The following is a 21,371-nucleotide window of genomic DNA, read 5'->3' as shown; positions in this document are numbered from 1 at the left end:
ATCCTGCTCCTTTGTTCTCATTGCCAAACCTGTCCGGGATCGGTTAGCTCGGTCCCCTGCACACTCCACTTGAGCCTCAAACACTTACATTGGGTTTCAACAGCCCCAACTTTCACTGCCAGGGTCCTGGGCTGATCCCAGGCAGCCTGGTCCTAGTTATGCTCACTGGTGTTAGCAAAGAAGCTCTTCCACTATGTTTGTATGTTTGCAATCTGGACTCCTAGTCCTATGGGTCTCAGGAGAGATCCCAGTGCCCCCCCCACCCACCCACACTTTCCTCTCACTCCCTTCAGGCTATTTAGAGGAAGGAGGAGGGAGAGAGCCTTTTGCCACACTCGCCTCTGATGGGAAACCAGAAGAAGAAACAGGGTGCCCTCTGTGCCCCTTCTCAGGGATTCCTGTGGAAGCTATCTCCCTAACTGGTTGCTCAGAGCCCACTGTCTCTCAGCCTTTGGTGTGCCAGTGTCTGAGCCAGAGGAGACCTAGTCCCAGAAGCCTGGATTCTTAAGGGAGAAATAGGAAGGGAGCAGGTAGAGAGATGGGGGTATGCCCCTCACACCCTTTCTTCTTCCTGGTGAGGTCTGGGTATCACTTCCCAAGCCTCTCACATGCAGTTGCAAAAGTCAATCAAACCCATAACACCACCGATATAGCATTTATTTCCTATTGCCATAGATGCCAAAATAAATAACCCAACATACAAAAAAAAAAAATAGCCTCCAGGTAAACTTCTGTAAAGGTTTCTTCTCTCAGCATCACCACTAAAAAGAGCCCTGTCCTACACTCATAGATGTTTTCTCTTCGGTACGGAGTCCCTTGTCAAAAAGACATTCCTCGAGTTCAGTTCCTTGGTCTCAGGAAGTGTGGGCACCAACTCAATGTCTACTTCTTTTAGATCTAGCAAGTTCTTAAGGACAGCAAAATTCTATTGGGAGAAATAACTTAACTTGGCTTTTCATTAAATCCACAAAATAAATGCTTCCATCTTTCTAGCATATTGGCTGGATGAATGAAGACTGTATCTGATTCCTTCCATGTCAACTCTAACCCGAAGTCAACTTTAAGTTTTATAGTGCTTGAGTTTTAAAAGAAGTGAATTTTTAAAAGACGGAACATGCAATATTCTTGACATTGGTGTTAAATGTGTAAGGTAGGAGCTGCACTGTGGGGATTAACTCTCATTCTTGGACAGTACAGTCCATAGCTCATGTACACATGCAGGAAGGACGGGAAGAGGACACCCTAGACTCACCTTGCTATGTGGGTCAGCAAACATTCGGGTGAAGATCTCACACAATCTTTTCAGTTCTACTCGACTAAAGGAAATAAAATGAAAATAAATGAATTCAAATTTAATAAAGCGGCACTGCCATTCATTTCAGCTTTGAACTTTAAAAGCCTTATTATGTAATTTAAACTTATACCACTAAATTTTTCACAAGTGAATTACCTTATTTCTTTCAAATTCCTATTTAATTGAATCATGAATTAATTTGAATAAATGTATCAATGTTTCTGTTATATTTCTGTTTAAATTCATCATGAATTAAATGGTGATGATGTTAGTCTTGCATTAAGATGAGGGAACTAAGACGCCGAGTGGTTGCCTGAGTTCACACATCTGGAAGTGAGTGGCAGTCATGAGCCAAACCCAGTTCAGCTCATCCTAGGTCTGCTCCACTTTCAAGAGGAACGGCAATGGAACGCGCTAGAAAAAGGAGCCTGTGTTTTGGGTCAGGCACGTGAATGTTAAACTCAGTAGACAAAGCACCCTTATACCTGTAAGGGTGTGCCATCAAACAGGTTTATAAAAACTCCTTTACATGGTTGCTGGGAGGCGCAAAGAAAATAGTATATATTACCTATAGAGCAAACAATCCTTTCATGTTAGTTGGTGCCTTTCGCCTTTCCTCAACTGTATTATTTGAATCCCACCTATGCACTGGGAGACAGAGTGATACTACTGTACAAGTATTAGACTACTAGCTACAAGATCAATGGTTCAAACCCACCAGCTGCTCCTCAGGAGAGAGATGAGACTGTCTTTTCCAATAAAGGTTTACAGCCTTGGACAACTTACATAGGGTTTCTCTGAGTCAAACTCTGCTGGATGACAGTGGTTTTTCTTTTTTAACATTAGGGAACAGAACCTGGTAGCACAACGGATTAACCACTGGAACGCCAACCAGAGGCTGCTCCACCAGCTGCTCCAAGGGAGAAAGATGAGGCATCTGCTTCCACAAAGATCTACAGCCTCAGCAACCCCGTAGAGCACTTCGACTTGTTCACAAGACCACTATGAGTTGGAGTCCACTGGACAGTCATGAATCTGCGTTGGGTTTTTACTTTAGAATTTAGTATGTGTCATTGCTTTCCCCCCAAATGATCCCCTCAGGCAGATGGTTCAATGATCCTTCAATAATGGTAATAACACCATTTGATTAGGGCAATACTGAAATTACTCAAAGGATATCGGTGAACATACAGAATCATGAAAATGGGGCCAGGAGAAGCATACGGATTCTTAAAAACAGCCAGAACATTTCATTTTTTGGAGTGCTCTCTACATTGTCATGGACTAGGCTTCAAAAAGGTAAGTGAGAAACCTCTCAGGACAGCTTCATGCACAGAATGGAGTGAAGCGCCAAGAACGACGGAAGGAAGGTGGTAGATTAGGGTCCCGGGGGGCACGAATGGTTTGTGGCTTAAACCTACTCGTATTCTACCCACCCCGATTCATTCATCAAAACCCCTCAGCTTGATATTGTCTATGAAGAAGTTCCATTTATGAGTCACTTTATACTGTTTCCAGATAATTAAAACAAAACACAAAGTCCAAAGACCATAGTATTTGTTCTTCACGTAACTGAAATTGCCTCCTATAATCAATGACATTTTAGTATTATCACTTGACAAATGGTTCTTCTTGGAGGGATATAAAATGGCTGTATCAATATACAGTGATTTAGATTTTATGAAACACTACGTAAACATAACATACATACCATAAAGTTATTTTAGAAAATGTATCAACTACAAAAGCAAAAATAATGAGAAATGACACTATTGTTACTTTAGAGTACTTCATTTTATTGCTTTGCATGCTTATTTATGTTGTATTAATGCATTTGTATTTTACAAATTATAAAAAAGTATACTTTTTTTTAAAAATTGAATCATTTCATTGGGGTTCTTACAGCTCTTAAACGTTCCAAACATCAACTGTACCAAGCATAATTTTACATGTGTATACCATACTTTTTGCATTTAACATGATTTTAAATGTGATCTCACAGCAGTTAAAAAAAAGATTTATTGCGATTGAAAGGAGAACTATAGAGAAAGCCTTACTCTATCACTTAGCTAATGGTTTAATATTGAGTATGTTATGTTAATCAATCTCTCTGTGGCTGAGTTTCCTCATGTGTAACACCAGAAAAAGACTGACACATACCTTGTAGGATTTTTTTAAGGATTATATATGAGGGGGTACCCCCCAAAAAATGAAAATGAATCCCCCCCCAAAGATTTGTAATTAAATGTTTTTTTAAAACAACATTATCACCTTCAAAGTACTCTTCTTGACATTTAATATATTTGTCAAATCTGTGATTCCATTCTTGAAAACATTTTTCAAACTCATCTGTTTGGATGGCTGACAGCATCTCCCTTGTTTTTTCTTCACCTCTTCTACATTGGCAAATCGCTGTCCTTTCATGTCCCTCCATGCGCAGAAACAAAAAGAAGTTGCAAGGAGCTGGGTCAGGTGAGCAAGGTGGGTGGGGCAAGAGAGGCATGCTGTTGTTTTCTCAAAAACTGGTGCACTGAGATGGCTGTGTAAGCAGGTGCATTGTCGTGGTGGCAAAACCAGTCCCCCGTCTGCCACTAATCAGGCCTCTTTTGTGGCACACAGTTACACAATCTTTACAGCACCTCTACCTAGAAAGCTTGATTAACAGGCTGACCTGGTTGAATGAACTCCAAATGCACTCTGAGTCGACATTTTTGTCTGGTATGGAAGTTGACCGACATCCAGAATGAGGTTTGTCATCAATTGACATTTCACCTTTTTTGAAATTTGGAAACCATTCCTACACCTGAGTTTTTCCCATAGCGTTGTCCTTGTATGCTGTGTTCAACATCACAAGTAGCATTTTTCCAGAGCAGGAAACAAAATTTCACAGCCGCACGATGTTCTCTTAAATCGGCTATCACATAAAATGAGGTTTGCGCGAAACTGCTTGCTCAAAAAAATTCACTGTGACAACAGAACCTCCCGTGGTGACGCCACTGGGTGCACTAACTCAGAGGCAGCTGCTCCATGCTCGCCTTGTGGGGAAAAATGTGTACTACAAAAGCTCTGCTCAGCGTAATTCTGGTTTATTTTTGTGTACCCCCTCATAAGTAAATACTGATAAAGCACTTAAAAAACTGTGTAACCATCATCTTACTACTGTATATTGAGGTTATTTTAACAATTACCAAAAAATGTTCTAATAAGCATTTTATACATTTTGTCCTAGGAGTGAGATTGCTAAGCCAAAGTTTGAAAAGCATTTTAATGATTTTTAATTAATAATGAACTGACCCACTTTTTAAATGGTACAATATAACCATTTCCAGAGGCTATTCTCTAAGCATGTTAGTTTAACCCAAAGAACCTATAAATACAATGTAATTCTGATTCAGATCCTAACTCCACTGTTCAAACAAAGATGGAAAAAGCAATCACTAACTGTATGTAAAGGGAAGAGTCCTAAAATAAGCAAAGAACTTCTTAAGAAGATGAGCAAAACAGGAGGCCTCTCAATACCTGGCCTCAAAGCCATAGAGCCACAGTAGTCCAGACACCCAGGCACTGGTACCATGGACATTTAGACCAAGGGAACTGAATGGAGAACCCAGAAATAAATTAATCCACTGATAGACCACTGATCTTTGACAAAGGGCCCCCGAAAACTAAATGGGAAAGAGATGGTCTCTGGGGAAATTGGATCTCCATCTGTAGAAGAATGAAACAGAACCCACATCTCACGCCATGAACAAAAACACACTCAAGAAAGACCAGAGAACAAAAGTATAAAGATCATCGGAAATTTAAGGGTCCTACTGCAGCACATAGCAGCCCTTATGACGCCGTGGTTACATGCTGATTTGTTAACCACATGGTCAGCTCTATGAAACCACCCGCTGCTCCCTGGGAGAAAGATGAGGCTTTCTACTGCCTTAAAGAGGGGCAGTTCTGAGTCAGAATCCACTCAATGGCACTGAGTTTTTAATATTGCAGGGTATGGGCATACTGTCAAATCTATGAGGAAAGCACACGCAGTCGAAGACACAATAGATTACCGAGATGTACTAACGATAAGACACTTAGACTCATCAAAGGACCTCCTCCAGAGTAAAATGAGAAACCACAGATTGGGTAAAAACGTTTAGCAATGACACAACAGAAAAGGGACTATTCTCTAAAATCTACAGAATGCGGAAACACCTCAATTAAAACAGAATAGAAACAAATAACTAAGTTAAAATGTGGACAAAGGATATGAAGGACATCCAATGGTTGACAGATATATGAAAAAATGTTCATGAGCATTAGTCATCTGAGAGATTCAAATCAAAACAACACCGAGATATCACCTTACACTGACATGACAGCCCAATTAAAAATACAAATCAAAAAACCACCCCAGAAAACAACAAGGGTTCGGAGAGATGGGAACTCTCATGCATTGCTGGTGGATCTGTACATATATCTAACTATTGTCGAAAGGGATACAGAACTACCTCAAACAACCGGGAATATAAATTCCATGAGTCAGCGATACCTCTGCTGGGTCTATACTCTGAAGGAGTAAGAGCCAAAACACAGACAGACATATGTACTCTCATGTTCATGGCAACAGTGTTCACACAATAGCAAGAAATTGGAAACAGCCCAAATGCCCATCAGTAGAAAAATGAATATAGAAACTGTGGTACATATACACAATGGAATAGTATGCATGGGTGAAAAACAATCATGAAACTAGTCATTAACAAAAGAACAAATACTATATGTGATCACTACCATAAGGATAAACGCCAACAAAAGACTTGTATATACAGGAGGTGGGCAAGGGAAAGAAGATGAAGCAATGAAATAGGAGGTTATTAGGTACTGACTTGGGTGAAAGGGTGAACAGGGAGCCATAAGGCAGAAAAGAGAAACCTAAGGGGGTGGGGAAACTGTTGAATAATTTGAAATGTTAGATGCAGAGTTGATGGCCTGAAGTGTAAGTCCCCCCACCTAATAATGGAACCCATGTGCCTTAGCAGTTACGTGTTGGGCTGCTACTGCCTTAAAGAGTTACAGTCTCAGAAACCCACAAGGGGCAGTTCTACCCTGGCCTGTAGGGTTGCTATTAAGTTGGGATCACTTCAATTGCAGTGAGTTTGGTTTGAGTTTGGAATTCCCAATAAAAAAGTCATTAAACAAAAATAAGGAGGAGGAGGATACAGTTTAGTCATTTGTGCTTTCCAAAATTTTAATTGTTTCAAATGTACACAAATGAATAGGAGGCAGAGGTTCAGGCTGAACTAAGTTACTTTCTTAAAGGATTGCCAATAGTTAGATATCTATAATTGTAATTTCCAATCTTATTAGCTGTTATGATCAACAGCATACTTAACCACTGCTATGGATTGAATGTACCCCCCAAAATATGTGTTGTAAATCCTAACATCTATGCATGTGGTTATAATTCTATTTGGGAATACATTGCCTTTGTATGTTAATGAAGCAGAAATTAATCTCTTGAGGTATAAAGGAGCTGAAACAAACAGTTCAAAGAAGCAGAGATGGGAAAAGGTGGATGCCAAGGAGCAGTGAGATCTCCAAGGACCCAGGAAAGAAGCTGAAGAGACAAGTGCTTTTCCTCAGAGCCCAAGGAGAGAGCAGGGCTTCCTCTAGAGCCTACACCTGAATGTAGATTTCCACCCTCCGCAACTGGAAAGATATGTTTAGTTGTTACAGGCATCCACCTGTGACATTCGTTATGGCAGTACTAGACCACCATGACCACCACCCATCAGAAACTGCACTCCTCAATGAATTCACTGAATTCTGAAACCAGGTACCTATAGGAAAAAACATGCTCGCCATGCCAACATCCACACAGGGAGCTGTGCATTTGCATTCCATTAATCTACTACTTCCTACTAACAATCCTTGCTGAATCTGGAGAGGTTATACTAGTAGTAAAGCCAAGGTGATTGGTTTTGTCTTCTACTGCTAATTAAGAGTTCAGACGGAGACTACAGTCCTTTTCCTCAGGATCCGTAAGTGCAATGTACAGTATACCAACCTGAAGAGCTACCTTATTGTGTTACCCAAATTGCACTCTATACTGCAAGCTTGAAAATAACAATACCTATTGAACAAAAGAGGCCCAAAGGGAACCATGTGTTTCACAAAATGCAAAATATCATCAACTGTTAGATACTTCAAAGCTCCTGGGTGGCAAAGACTGTGATTTTATCATTTTAGTACCAATGCTATCTGTATCAGCACCTATAAGTTTGCAAGACTCCAGACCTAGGTGATAGGGATTCAGATAAGAACCTGCTAGGATGCAATCTTGGTCACCACCTTTGTATTGTCCTTACCTCAGTGTTCTTTGGCTCTTCAGTAGGTTTTGCAGGCCTAGAAGCCCTTCTTTCCTTTCCGACCAATTGGAACTTGCACAGTGGTTGAGTACTTCAGCCACATCCTCCGTCTGCCGCAGATAATGTGGAATGCCACCATTCCTGGAGCCGTAGGAGCGCTCAGAGCACACACTTGAGGCATCGCTATTGGCGTCATCATCAGAATACATCCCATAGGGCTCATATCTCCTTCTCACAGGCTTCTTCTGCCAAATCCAAGGAGGGATAGTGGTGATGGAAACAGAAATAGATTTATATCAGCCAAACCAATAAAAATCCACACCAGAAGGTCAAATGTGAAAGATTCTCATATACATAAACTTTCTCTGTGCTTACAGCTAAGGCAGTGAAAACAGAAAAGCATTCCTACAGTAGGTAAAATAAGGAGTAAGCAAAGCAATCATTAGGAGATGCGCTCTACTGGGCCTGGACTTCACATGGTATCAGATAGGCCTGCATGGTAAGCCTCCTAATCTTTCTGCTTCAGCTTCCTCATCTTTAAGGCAGTAATAATTAGTCCTCTTTCACGGGCTTGTTTTGAAGATCAAATAGGGAAACAGACTCAAAAAATCTAGCTCAGCACCTGGCACATGCAGGTATGTATATGCAACAGTTCTCCAATCAAAAGCAATACACCTTGACTATGGCTTATGGGGAAACTTGTTTGAATATTCACACTCCCTTAAGAAAGCCTGAAACTTAAATATAAATGGCAGAAGAATTCTATATAAAAGGTGTCTTATATTATCTGAGCCACAGTTATTATAAAGGACTTACAATCTATCTTAAAGCAAACAGGCTATTTTAAAAAGTAGCCTACGCTATCTACTTCATTAATTTTACTTACCCTTGATATAAAACAAGTTAAAGGCATTAAGTAGCATAGAAATGGCTTTATAAGACTGATAAAATACAATTTCTTTGAAACCATAAGTCACTGGATTAAACCACATAAATGCAATTTTTTAATAATAGAGTGGGGACACATGGACCCCAACTTGCTCAGTGTAGTTCTGCTTTATTCCTATCAGCCCAGTATAGCTACTAATAGCATCGTCTCCTTTTACTTTCTAAATTATCGTGTTTAGATCAGCGGTCCTCAACCGGTGGATCGCGACCCCTTTGGGGGTCAAACGACCCTTTCACAGGGGTTGCCCAATTCATAACAGGAGCAAAATTACAGTTATTAAGTAGCAATGAAAATAATATTATGGTTGGTCACCACAACATGAGGATCTGTATTAAAAGGTCGTGGTATTAGGAAGGTTGAGAACCACTGGTTTAGTTGATAATAGTCATCCTACATAGATGTAAGCTAAATTAAAATAAAAATTTCAAGTAAGTGCATTCGTGAAAATAATAACAATATCAGAGAAGGTACAGGTAGGATTAACAAAGAACACAAAACACTAATAGGAGAAGTACAGCTTAACATAAAACAAGCAACTGAAATATATATGGAATGTGACTGATTCACCACTATTACTAGAGTTAATAAAGATAATTCAGAGTTCATTTACTATATTATTGGTCGTTTTCACTAACTGCTAAGGAAAATATTTTCGCAATAGAAAAAAAAAAGTTGTAAAACAAAAGTTAAAGCACTGGTACCTTGCTCCTGGAGTCTCCTAACAGCTGTAGGCAGGGAAATATTGAAGGGCAGGGAAAAAGCATAGAGAATTAGGTCAGAAGCGTATGTAGGGATTGTTCTTGCAACAAAAGTGTACAGCAAAACATATTTTAGCCAACCAAAAACATCGATTAGCAGGCATTTCATATCAAGCAAATAATAATGAGGAATGCCTTCAAGATGGCATCTCCTACCATCTCTTACAGAGTATTTCAAGTAAGTACTATAAGTCTTTGCCAAAACTCTCCCTACATCAGTGAGGTACATCTCTCTGTGGTCACTGCAAATTCTACTATCTATTGCCATGGTACATAATGTCTGCCCCGGTGTTTCTATTGTTAGACAAGAATTCTGTATCATTCCTGAAGCAGATCACTCTCAAAGATCCCAAGTCGCTTGTACAACAAGCAGGAAGAGTAGCTATTTAATCCAGTGTATGATTATAGCACCAGTGTAACTGGCGCTCAGAGAAAAGGACAAAAGTCCAGACAAAGCTCAAACTACCAACTCCCACCCTCCCTCTTAACAGTAGGCACACAGGCCCTTATGCAGCTCTTTAAAGCATGAAAACACTCCTGTGCCTCAAATGGAAGCCTCGTTGACCCTCTACTTCCTAGAGTCTAAGAAACAGATTCCAAATGCTACAACTTGACTGCAGAAAGTTTCCCTGAATTCTGTTGCAGTCTGAACTCTAGTTCAAGCCACAGAGTAATCACCCTCCACTCCAGATCTGCCAAGTACAAACTTTCTAAGCGTCACACTGGTGAATATAGCTGGCCAAGGAGTCCTGCTGACAGGGAGACCATTCTAAGAAACGGCAAATGGCTTGCGCATGGAATTTGTCACAGAATTCTGACTGACCACCAACAAATGAGGGAGAGAGGGGAAGGAATGCACCATAGCTATAGACATTTAAATTTGGATCAGATGAAACATGGCTAAAGGTTCAAGGTCTGAAGGGTATTATATCCCTTTTCCTTATAATAAATCTTGAAGCAGCAACAGTATGTCCAGAGATACCAGAAACACTTATTTCACACGCAAAGCACACAAGCTAATATGCAAAAGGCCCTATTACTACAAGGTAAAATACATCTTTCAAAAGGAACGTTTGAAAAATGAGTACAAGCTGATTCTACCAAAGAACTTTTTGCTAGAAACACAAAGGAAAGAACCTCTGACGGCTCAATCTTGATTTTCTTAGATTTTACGTTAACGTGAAAGCACACTCTACCATTGCTTTATATCCACAAATAATTGACCTTAGCATTTCAGAAATTTTTCTTATGTAATAGTAACAATAATATGATCAACTTTCACATTGCCGACCTTGCGGTGGTTCTGATCAACACATGCCCTCACCGGCAGCAGGACTCCTCTAATAATGAATCAAGAACCTACTTAAACAACAACAACAATGTGGAGCAAGAAGTGCACATTCTATGACTTCTTATAATGATTTTAGATTGTGGCATTTAAGTCCACTAAGAGTGAAAAGGAAGAAACAGAATGGGAAACAAGAAATGTACAAAAACATGGTTAAAAAGGAAAGAGGAGAATGAGGAGAAGTGCAACGCCCTCTGAGAAGCCCAGTGTCCTCAAGACCCCCGGTCTGCAGGGACACGGTGGAAACTCTGCATGCTGATAATATCTGGAAAGCCAGCTTTCACTTAGACGCAGAGGTAAAAGTTTCGGAAGCAATAATAATATAAATTTCTTCAGTAGCTATACAATTTTAAGGCTGTCAGAGATGACTGCGTACTCAGTGTGGGGCTATTTCTTATTAGCAGTACAAAAAGGTTAAAGCAATTCAGAGACTCATGCGTACAACATGCCTCTTACCAAAGCATCAGCAACTGCGGCTTCAAGATCTGTACTCGTGCTCAAAACTCTCATGGCATTCACAGAGCCAGATACTCTGCCTGGCTGACCAAGCCCAAATCGGTCTGTTTAAAAGAAACACAAAAGCAAACGAGTTATCACTTTACGCCAAGTCCTCTCACTTCTTTGCAAGGGCTCCTGCCTTTTCTCACAAACTGGACTGAATTAACTACCCTTGACTGCGGCAGAGTGTCCATTACTCACATTTAAGACTCTTATGGTAGAGAGCATCGTGTCAGTTAAAATTATAAATAATATTTTATTATCGAAAAGCTTTAAGGAGTAGAAGAGAAAGGGGACTAGCTAGCTCAGTAATGAAGCATTTAGAATAAAGGAAAGGCTAATATCTGTTTTATATGGATGAATCTTCTATAAGGCTACAGATTATAATTTTAGCTCTATCACAACATCATGTAGGTTTTTTTAATCCATTTAGGCTTTTTCTCTGGAGAAAGGTGTCTTTGATGCTTGGTCAAGCTAATTAGAATACTTACTGGCTTGAAAGTTACAAGTTAAAATTTGAAACAAATATCTTAAGTTGAATTGTGTACAAATTTTTACAAGTATCATTAGTGTTTAACTGATGTTTAGTTTTATATACTTATTCATCACTAAACAAGGCTATTTAAAAAGCAATTTTATTTAGATTCTTTAATAGTCATCACAAAAACCCAGTATCTTCACTGCAAAACAGTTATCATTCAGATAATCTTCAATACAAATTTTACCTGAGTCCCACAAAGGATTTATAGACAATAGTCTTCAAACGTGTAAACAAGACAAGAATCCAAAGGCTTTAAAATAAATTTTAGTAGCTGAGACAACTAATCTAAGCATGTTAACTGATAATGAAGATGAATAATTTTCTAGCGTTCAATTATGTCAATTGACCAGCCTTCCTTATGAAGCGCTGGACACTAAGACTACAATAAGAAAAACTCAGTGTTACACTTTGTAAGTGCACCACACCATCTACTGGTGGGAAGTTTCATAGTTAAACTTCTAATGTATAAAAACCTTTGGAAGAAAAACATTAAAATAAAAAATATCTTCTGGATTAGCAAATAAAGCACTGTTTACACAAGGAAAATCTTTACACTGGCCCTAAGCTAGTAATGAAACATTTAGAATAAAGGGAGTACTATTATCTGTTTTATATGAATTAATCTCTTCCATAAAATAATATATTTAAAATTTTGGATCTAGCATATCAGCAATAAAACTGGAATGGTACTTCAAGCTCAAAAGTATGCTTCAAAACGTTAACCCTCTGAACACAGAAAAGGAAAGAAATTAAACGCCGCTAATCAAAAGTCATGGATTTCTAGAGAGAAACAAAACGGTATGCTTTACTATCCCCTTTTTTAATGCACTTGCTTGCCATATTGAATGTCACCTTCCCCATTATGTTTAAGAGGCAATTTAATATGCCATGTAAGCTAAAAGACGGCTACACAACTCCATGGAACAGCTATACATACACATAAATCTGTCAGTTATAATCGGAAACAAGTATCAATTTGAGATTTTGTATAAATAATATAATTTTATAAATGATCTTTATTCAAGTTTCTTTTTCCATTAAAAAAGGGTAGATAGTAGGGAATTTATGAGTAACAGAATGAAAATAATTCAGTTACAAGCCATTTATAAATTACCCAACATAAACTAAAAGAAAGCTAAGTCTTGGAAAAAAAGTACATCTCATGCCAGCCATTCTTGCTCCAGGGAAATACTTTTTTTTCTTTTGACACAAAATTAAAATTGTAAGAACAATGCCATAAATCTGTGCTTCGCAAATGCATACAGCTTTGCTGTACACCGTGACTGCTGATCATCTGATACATATCATAGATCATCATTTGAATATAAAATATTAGGGGGGAAATGTCTGCCTAACTCTAAGTAAAATGGTAAGTCTGCTGCTTTTACCAGACCCAAGTCTGTGTGGTAGTCCAACTGCTGAGACTATTAACTGTTCAACTTTCCAGAACCCACATAGCAAAGCTAAACGGTTCGCTGTCTTCATTTAGAAGAGAACAGAAAACTATCTGCCTCAGTGAACTGACATCAGTTGTCACCATCAACAGTCCACAAATCAGTAGGTTATATGTCTTATTCAATAGACAAAGTTGTAGCTATTAGGGACACAAAAGGAAATCCGTTAAACCCAGCATACTTCTAAGGCGAATTTTGTACTGATATCCATGTGTCCTTTGGTGCTGTTAAACAGCCCACACAGGAAGGTTAGCTTGGCAGGCTACTAAAGATTGGGCCACCTTTAGCCAGACTTGATGATCTGAATCCTGACGTTGTTTTTCTATAAAACATTTTGGAATAATTAAATTGTATACATATAAAATTATACTTGCTATAATTTGAGACATTTAGTACCTCAAAATAATTAGAATCTGATACTGATCAGTAACATTAATAATTGACACATTATTGGGAGCAGCGACTGGCAATTAAGACTGCTGGATGCTATCAGCACCCATTTTCCCAGAGACCCTTCATAATGCCTATTTTTGTTCATATTTTCCTCGGGGAAAGGGAAGGGTATAGTATTTCCTCATTTTTATTTATTTAAACATAAATACGAGTCCTGGAGAAGTAATATTGTCAATGGGCTATAAAGCATCTATGACCTATTAATAGAATTATATAAACATTCAAGAACTAAAAAAATTAAAAAGCACATTGGGGAAAAATAATATGAAGTGCATACATGCCAAGTGCTAGCCAACATTGATGAAAACAAATGTTAAATGGGTATGAAACTAGAACAGATGAAGAAGCCATGTCATGCAGTGAGCACTTGTTCACCTGACTGCCCCACAGATTCAGCAGAGGAGAGAGCACTAGTGGACCTGGAATGACGTCGAGAGGCTGCAGGTAAAAGGAATGGCAACACCCACACGATTAACAAGAAGTATCCAAGACAGAAAATGCCACAGTCCAAAGAAAATACAGGGACTGTTACCAACCAGGCCAAGTTTTCTCATGAAAAGAAATGGTGCTGGATATAAATGGATAGGAAGTATAAATTCCTGAACTTCCATGGGAGCCTGCAGGCTCTCTTACAGCTATGAAACACACAGGCACAACAAGGCACTCTTCAAGGTCTGCCCAACTAAGTATGTACGCATCCACCAACTTGGAGTCGGGTTAATATTTACACCATGACACGACATCAGCCATTATGGAAATATGCAACATGAAGGGCCCCGGGAGTCCCTGAGCACCATCCAAATCCCAGACTGGAACAGCAGTATGATGGATAATTAACTCAGCTTATGAGATGTTTCATCAGTGTGCGATGCATATGCAACCATGCACCAACAACAAAAGCATAGAAGTTCGTTCATAATGCTCTTCGAACAGAAATAGAAGTATGGTAGCTTAACCACTGGTATTCCATTGTCTCCAGTTGGATTATAATGGCCATTCAAAATTTTAAGTTGTAGAATCTACCTAACATGTACAAATACACTAGTTATTAAGTGACTACTTGTTTAATTACTGTTTAATTATTTAACTTAGTCAAAAAATGTTATTACCTTTCTTGGACAGGCACTTGCAACAATTATGAGCACTAGCTTCGCAATACCACTATGCGCAAACCTCGGTTGGACCACAACTAGCTTAGGACCTTCAGCAAAGAATTAAACCTCTTTGTTTCATGTTTCCTGGACTGTAAAATGGTATGAACAATGACACTTACCTCCGGGGAATTACTAAAAGGATTAAATGTGATATGCATATAACAGTGCAGGGCACACAATCAACATCAGAAGTAACCATAGCAGTTAGTGGTGGTGGTGCTGCTGGTGGGAGTGATGGCTAAGAGTAAACTCCAATTTAACATGAGAATTGTATTTTTTCAGAAAGTATTCATAGCTCATATAATTATTCATCAACTTAAAAAATAGGTGCTAAATTGTATGATGTGAAAGATATTACTTTTAGAAATACTTATGAACAATAATTTTATTAAAACATTTATTTTACCAGTTGCATGTACCCCCCCCACTTTTTTTTAATTACAGAAAGTGCAAGAAAATATACTTCCATTCCCTATGCAGAAAAGAAAATGGTGATTCTACATGGGCTTACCACAGCAATACTGAGTAGTGCTATATTCCCCTAGCAATACTAAAATATCCTGTAACACTTGTACATTTCATTGTAAGATACCCAAGCCTCAAACTCCTCACTAGAATACATATGCTCTTATCGCTTTATAAAATATGCATACCCGTGTTATATATAGTACTAAACAGCCAATATTACCTGGTCACTAGGAAAACATTTTCACCAGCTTATAAAATAGAAAAGAAAATGCCTCCTTCCTCAAGATACACAAAAATCAAGACAAACTGTCAATCTCTAACATATACGGGGGTATCAAAGAAACCCAGAATTCCCCCACCCCAAGCTATGTATTTTTTTTTAAAACAAAATAACCTTATCCAAGTACTCTCCATTTCACTTAATACATATGTCAAATCTGCCATTCCATTCTCAGAAACATTTTTCAAACTCATCTGTTTGAATGGCAGATAGTACCTCCCTCGTTTTTTTCTTCATGTTTCTATGTAGTCAAATCACTGTCCTTTCATGTCCCTCTCCCTTCGCAGAAACAAAAATAAGTCACACAGAGCAAGGTCAGGTGAGTAAGGTGCGTGGGGCAAAAGAGGCATGCTGGTTTTTGACCCAAAATGGTGCACTGGGATGGCTGTGTGAGCAGGGGCGTTGTCATGGTGGCAAAAGCCATCAAATCAGGCACCCTGTTAACACAATCTTTTCAGAACTTATAAATAGAAAGTCTGATTAACAATCTGACCTGGTGGATAGAACTCCATATAAATGCACTACGAGTCAACATTTTCATCCACTGGGGAAGTTGACGGACATCCAGAACAACGAGGTTTGTCATTAATCGACATTTCACCTTTTGTGAAATGAGAAAACCACTCGTACACTTGAGTTTTTCCCATAGGATTGTCCTTATGAGCTGTGTTCAAATCACAACACTTTCTGAACCATTTTTTCCTAGCAGGAAACAAAATTTCACAGCCTCACACTGTTCTCTTAAATCGGCCATCACAAAAACGAGGTTCGAGTGAAACCGCTTTTATGAAAAAATTCACTGTGACCAGAGAGAACCTCCCAGGTGACACCACTGGGTGCACTAACTCAGAGTGAGCTGCTCAATGCTCACCTACTGGGAAAAATGTGTACTACGTAAAGCTCCGCCCAGCTGAGCTTTCCCCCCTTTTTTTCCTTTCTTTTTTGGGGGTACCCCCCTTGTATATAAAATGATCACTTTACTTAAATGAGAAAGTTGACAAAATATTTTCGTAAGACTGAAGCATATTATTAATTTAATGTAAAAATACATTAATGTCTTATCTTGATACTTTAAACTGAAACAGCCTTTAGCAACACCTGATCTGTAAATTATTTATAAATTCAGCCTTCCATTGTTTTTCAACAGTAAATCTGTCTCATAGTAAGTCGTTCCTTATACTCATAAGCAAACACGCAACAATGGAATCCACGTAAACCCACTCAAGCCAAAGCCTGAGTCACAGAAGAGCCCTAGACCCCCTTTGTGCTTCATCAAGAACTCTCGGTCTAGCCACACATCTGCACACTCTTTCATTCCTGGCTGTCTTGTTACTCAACATTTAGCATTTGTAACCATAAAAAAAAATCTGTATGTCTGGCAGTATAAACACTGAAGTGCGAGGTGAGAGTAACACAGATGTGAGAGTTGAAGGTACTGGTCAACTTGCCTGGTCTCTGGTTCTCAGTGGTTTCGCAGTGAGACATGTAGTTATGTAATAAAGTAATTTCCACTATGTGATGCTATTAGAGACCTCGTCCATTTGTGATCTGGTGTGGTTATCCTCTGTTTCCACTAATGCCAATTTTCTCCTATTGGCTTGGTCTTTGGAACCTAACCATGTTGATAAGTGAGGAGAAGGTGGATATTCTCACTCCAAAAAAGTTTAAAATAACTTTAGAGTAGAACCGGATACATGAAATTATATATATGTGTGTATATATGCAGAAACATAATTATCTTCATTCTCTTTTTTAAAGTGAAGACTGGCTGCAATAATATTCTAATGAGCATTGACATACTATCTTAAAAATTTGCAAACGGGATGTAAAATTATTATTAAAATGAATGTGAAGGCAGAGGGACCCACTACAGTCTCTGGAAGGAAGAGCAAGGCACACACGTTCTGCTGAGAACAACAACCGTCTAATGGCTTAGTTTTGAAAGCCCAGCCCGAGAACTGGTGTTTCCGAAACATCTCGAGCACTGTCTTAGAGCCAAACTGTGGAGCAAACTCGCAGAAAGAACATTTTGAGAAACTAACGATACAAAGAATTATCAGAACCATTTTCACGTGAAGCAGGATAATAGATGAGCTTGGAAATCAGACCTGGATTCAAATTCTGTCTCCATCATTTGTTAACTGTGTGACCTTAATGCTTAATCCCCCACAGTTGCTCAATCCCCCTAAGATCCTGTTTCATCATCTGTAAAAGAGGGATAATAGTTGTCTCAGGGTGAATCAGGACACAAAAGGGATTATACCTGATGACTACTTAGAATCATAACGGGTGCACATGCGTATTGTCGTTGCACTTGCTGGATACAAGTTTGAGAAACTGATTTAACCAAAAAGGAGGAAGTGTGGTATATCCAGAGAGAGGAGTGTTGTTTGGGTTACAGGAGCAGCCACACGTGATGGTACAGTGTGCTCGGAAAGAGGACACAACTTCAGCTGAGTCTTCTGCCTTCCCAGAAGTCATTCTACATGCCATTCAGCATTCCGGTTCCTCACCGAGACAATTAATCAGATCTATCTCAACCAAAGAAAGTGAAATTCAGCGAGACCAGATAGATCATTCAACTCTGCAGGGTTCCATTATGGTGTTAAGAATGCAGCACACCTTGTCTGGTCCACAGACCACATGCTGGACTTAAAAACAAACAAACACTATAATCGTTAAATACTGTAATAAAAACTGATTTAAAAATAAAAACATCAAATTACTCTGGAAGACCAAAAAAAGAGCAATGACATGAACAGGCTTCAATAAGAGGCTGTTTGCAAGGTGACATACAAAAACATATATTTAAAACACCTTCATTTAAAGGGGAAAAATCCTCATTGCCACTCATGCAGTGTGGAGACTTAGATTGATTACTTTAGTTTGCTGTGGAAGCAATTGCCGGTTAGCAGCAAATGAGATACCCCACTCAAGTTCTCATGTTCATCGGCATCTTCTTTTGTTTTGGTTAAGCATTTTGGGGGAGCTCGTACAGTTATTATAACAATTCACGATTCAATTAGCTCCAGCATAATGGAACAACTGCTGCCACCATCAGTTTCAAAACACTTTCTTCCCGAACTCTTTGATATCAGCATCTTTTAAGTCAAGTGCCAAGAGTCATCTAACACAGCAGAGCGTATGCAACTGTTTCACCTCCTCTTTTCAGAAGCTCATAAAGAATATGGTTCATAAAGAAATATAACTAGGTTTGGATTAGCCGTGGGCGGCGGGGTAGAAAATGTATGACATTAGAAAGAGACAGAAGCAACATTAAGACTTGATTTCTACTCTTCATACTTATCAAGAGGAAAATATATATCTATAAGCACTTAAAATGGCAAGAACTAAAATATAATTAATAAGTCTATAGCAGGGGTCCTCAAACTACAGCCCACGGGCCACATGCAGCCTGCCGAGGATGTTTATCCGGCCCACCAGGTGTTTTTGCCGCCACTGCCTATCCTGCTTAACAGCTGACCCGTCCAGTGTGCATAGGAATTTGTTCATAGTTTTGTTTTAAACATAGCCCGGCCCTCCAACGGTCTGAGGGACAGTGCACTGGCCCCGTTTAAAAAGTTTGAGGACCCCTGGTCTATAGAAAGCTTTTATTTTTGCTGAAGGCACGTCTTGATAGCTTGCTTAAGGAATTAAGAATTTGTACTAGATACAAAGGTATACCATGTGTTCCTTTTAAAGAAAGACAGAATTATTAAAAGGAAAACATGAATAAAATGATAAATTTTCTTGAATGCTCTGTATCACATTTTCTTGAATGTTATTATTGTTACAATACAAATTCTGAATATTAAAAAAATGAAGGGGCCAGGGGTTGAGAAGGCATCCAATCCAACTGATAGCTGGCTGGTGATCTGAGATGCAGCTCATAGAATACCTCATAGCAACTAAGTACTATAATATTTTGGTTTTAGTATGGCACCAGGTTACAAATATTAAATACCCTACAGATCTTAGGAATAATTAATTATCTACATAATTAGTAATGTTAAATTTTACATTTAGTCAATTTAAAAAATTATTTTTAGATCGCCTTAAAGAAAGCTTACTTAAAAGCCATCTAACATCTTCGTTCAACTCTCGTTCATGCCACTTTTTACATTAAGGTCTTTCCTTATTTTAGTGAAAAACATTTCTTTTTCTAAATGATACCAATGTAGTACTTTTGTTTCTTCTTTAATATGGGTTTATCTCTGGCAAAATTAAGGGAAAATGTAGAAGTGCCAATGACCAAGGATAAATTTTACATTAATTTTGCTTTTAAGCAATAATTATCTACAGTAGAACTTTGCTTTCTACAAGAAATTACCAAAGAGATGGGCGTGACTAGTAGCAGTGGTCAAAAGAGACAACAAACAGTACGCAGTGAAGTGGTCCCTGTCATATATAGAAAAGGAAAGATGCCCAAATCTAAGCATGCAGAGGGGGATGGTCACTAAGGAAGAGGAAAAGGAAGAAAGGATCACGAAGACAGTGGAAGAGGGAAAGAAGGTCATTCCACCTAGCAGTGTCTGGGAAAGCATGTGGAGCAAAGGGAAGGGACAATTCACTCCCAGAGCCGCCTCCTCCATGTACTCACCAAGTGGAGGGAAGCCCCGAGCAGGGCTCGTATCTCGGCTGCTCTCACGGCTGGTATCGCGGCTGCACCCCTGACTCATGCTGGGTCGAGGGATACGGCTGCTCCGTGCTAGTGTGCAGCATGAGGGGTTTCAGAGAAGGTGAACAAGTTTAATGAAGATAGACAAACTCACAAAACGTCAGTCACATTATGTTCATGTAATCATGGCATTGTCGACGCTGGGAGTGCTATCAACCACGAGGGCATACTGACTGATGGGCCAACAGCAGCGGGTCTGCATGAAACTGATCATGCTCAATGCCTCAGAGCACTAGCAACGCTAGATGAGAGTGAAACAACACCAAAATGTGAGAAAGGAGATCTTACTAAAGAATAAACTGGCATGAAAAAGTACAAAAGGAAAAAGTCTCTTAGACATTATCTAGATTTCTCTACAGGAAGATAAAAAACTGAATTCCCTTTCCTGGTTCTTGGATTATGCAATTTGGATTGCCATATAATCAGAATAAAAGGCTAGGTAACTAAACCCCACAAACTTACTTGATTAAATGGAAGAGGATTCACTTCCCCCAGCCCATCTTTTCTTTACAAAGAGAAGTCATGAAGGCTAATAATACAACTAGCACAGCCGCCCTTTCAGATAAATGTGCAGATGATTCACATAGAGATAATTATTTAAACCAATACCTGTAAAGAGTTGGGGCTGGTACTGAATCTACTCTTGGCTTTTAATAGGGAATCAAAAAAGATTTGCCTATGATCCCTAACCAACCACTTCATGAACCTTGTCTGAGAATTCTAACATTCATCTTGAGAGATCTCTCCACTGACCTGAGAATAATGAATTACTGTATGATTACCTATGTAAAGTTTTGTTTCCCCAATTGTAAAACACTGAGATTATAAGATACATGAATAGCGTAATAATAGACTCTAATAATAGTTTGGCCCCAAAGTTCGGAAAAGATTACTTGTTCCCTGATTTAGTTTGAGCAAACAAATACAGCACTTAAAAAATACTTGGAACTGGCTTTGCATGTTGAATGCCTGTAGATGGGATGCTTCACATAACAGCTGGAGTGGGCAATATTTCCTTCTCAAGAGGACCTACGAAATTCTTGACTGGATAAACGTATCTTTCGCTCAGAGATTTTGGAAATAAGAAACTTAATGCACTATGTGCTCTATGATGTAGGGAGCATTATCTATCGTTTCAGA

At 38.9% G+C, this 21,371-nt stretch overlaps 1 protein-coding gene across 2 annotated transcripts in view; it reads right to left on the bottom strand.

Annotated features, from left to right (window-relative positions):
* The window catches only part of CLASP1 (cytoplasmic linker associated protein 1), a 354,339-nt gene that overhangs the window by 88,797 nt on the left and 244,171 nt on the right, over positions 1 to 21,371 (bottom strand). For both annotated transcript variants that reach the window (XM_045287431.1, XM_045287432.1), the window contains 6 exons: positions 20,154 to 20,261; positions 14,027 to 14,089; positions 11,162 to 11,265; positions 9,301 to 9,324; positions 7,651 to 7,895; positions 1,253 to 1,316 (listed from right to left, as the gene is read on the bottom strand). In XM_045287431.1, the coding sequence (XP_045143366.1) occupies positions 1,253 to 1,316; positions 7,651 to 7,895; positions 9,301 to 9,324; positions 11,162 to 11,265; positions 14,027 to 14,089; positions 20,154 to 20,261 (608 nt within the window). The remainder of the gene's footprint in view (positions 1 to 1,252; positions 1,317 to 7,650; positions 7,896 to 9,300; positions 9,325 to 11,161; positions 11,266 to 14,026; positions 14,090 to 20,153; positions 20,262 to 21,371) is intronic.

Source organism: Echinops telfairi, unplaced genomic scaffold (assembly GCF_000313985.2).
Source record: "Echinops telfairi isolate 266 unplaced genomic scaffold, ASM31398v2 ScPeMD7_15;HRSCAF=58, whole genome shotgun sequence".
NCBI classification, from domain to species: Eukaryota; Metazoa; Chordata; class Mammalia; order Afrosoricida; family Tenrecidae; genus Echinops; species Echinops telfairi.
This window is presented reverse-complemented; position numbering and strand designations above follow the sequence as displayed.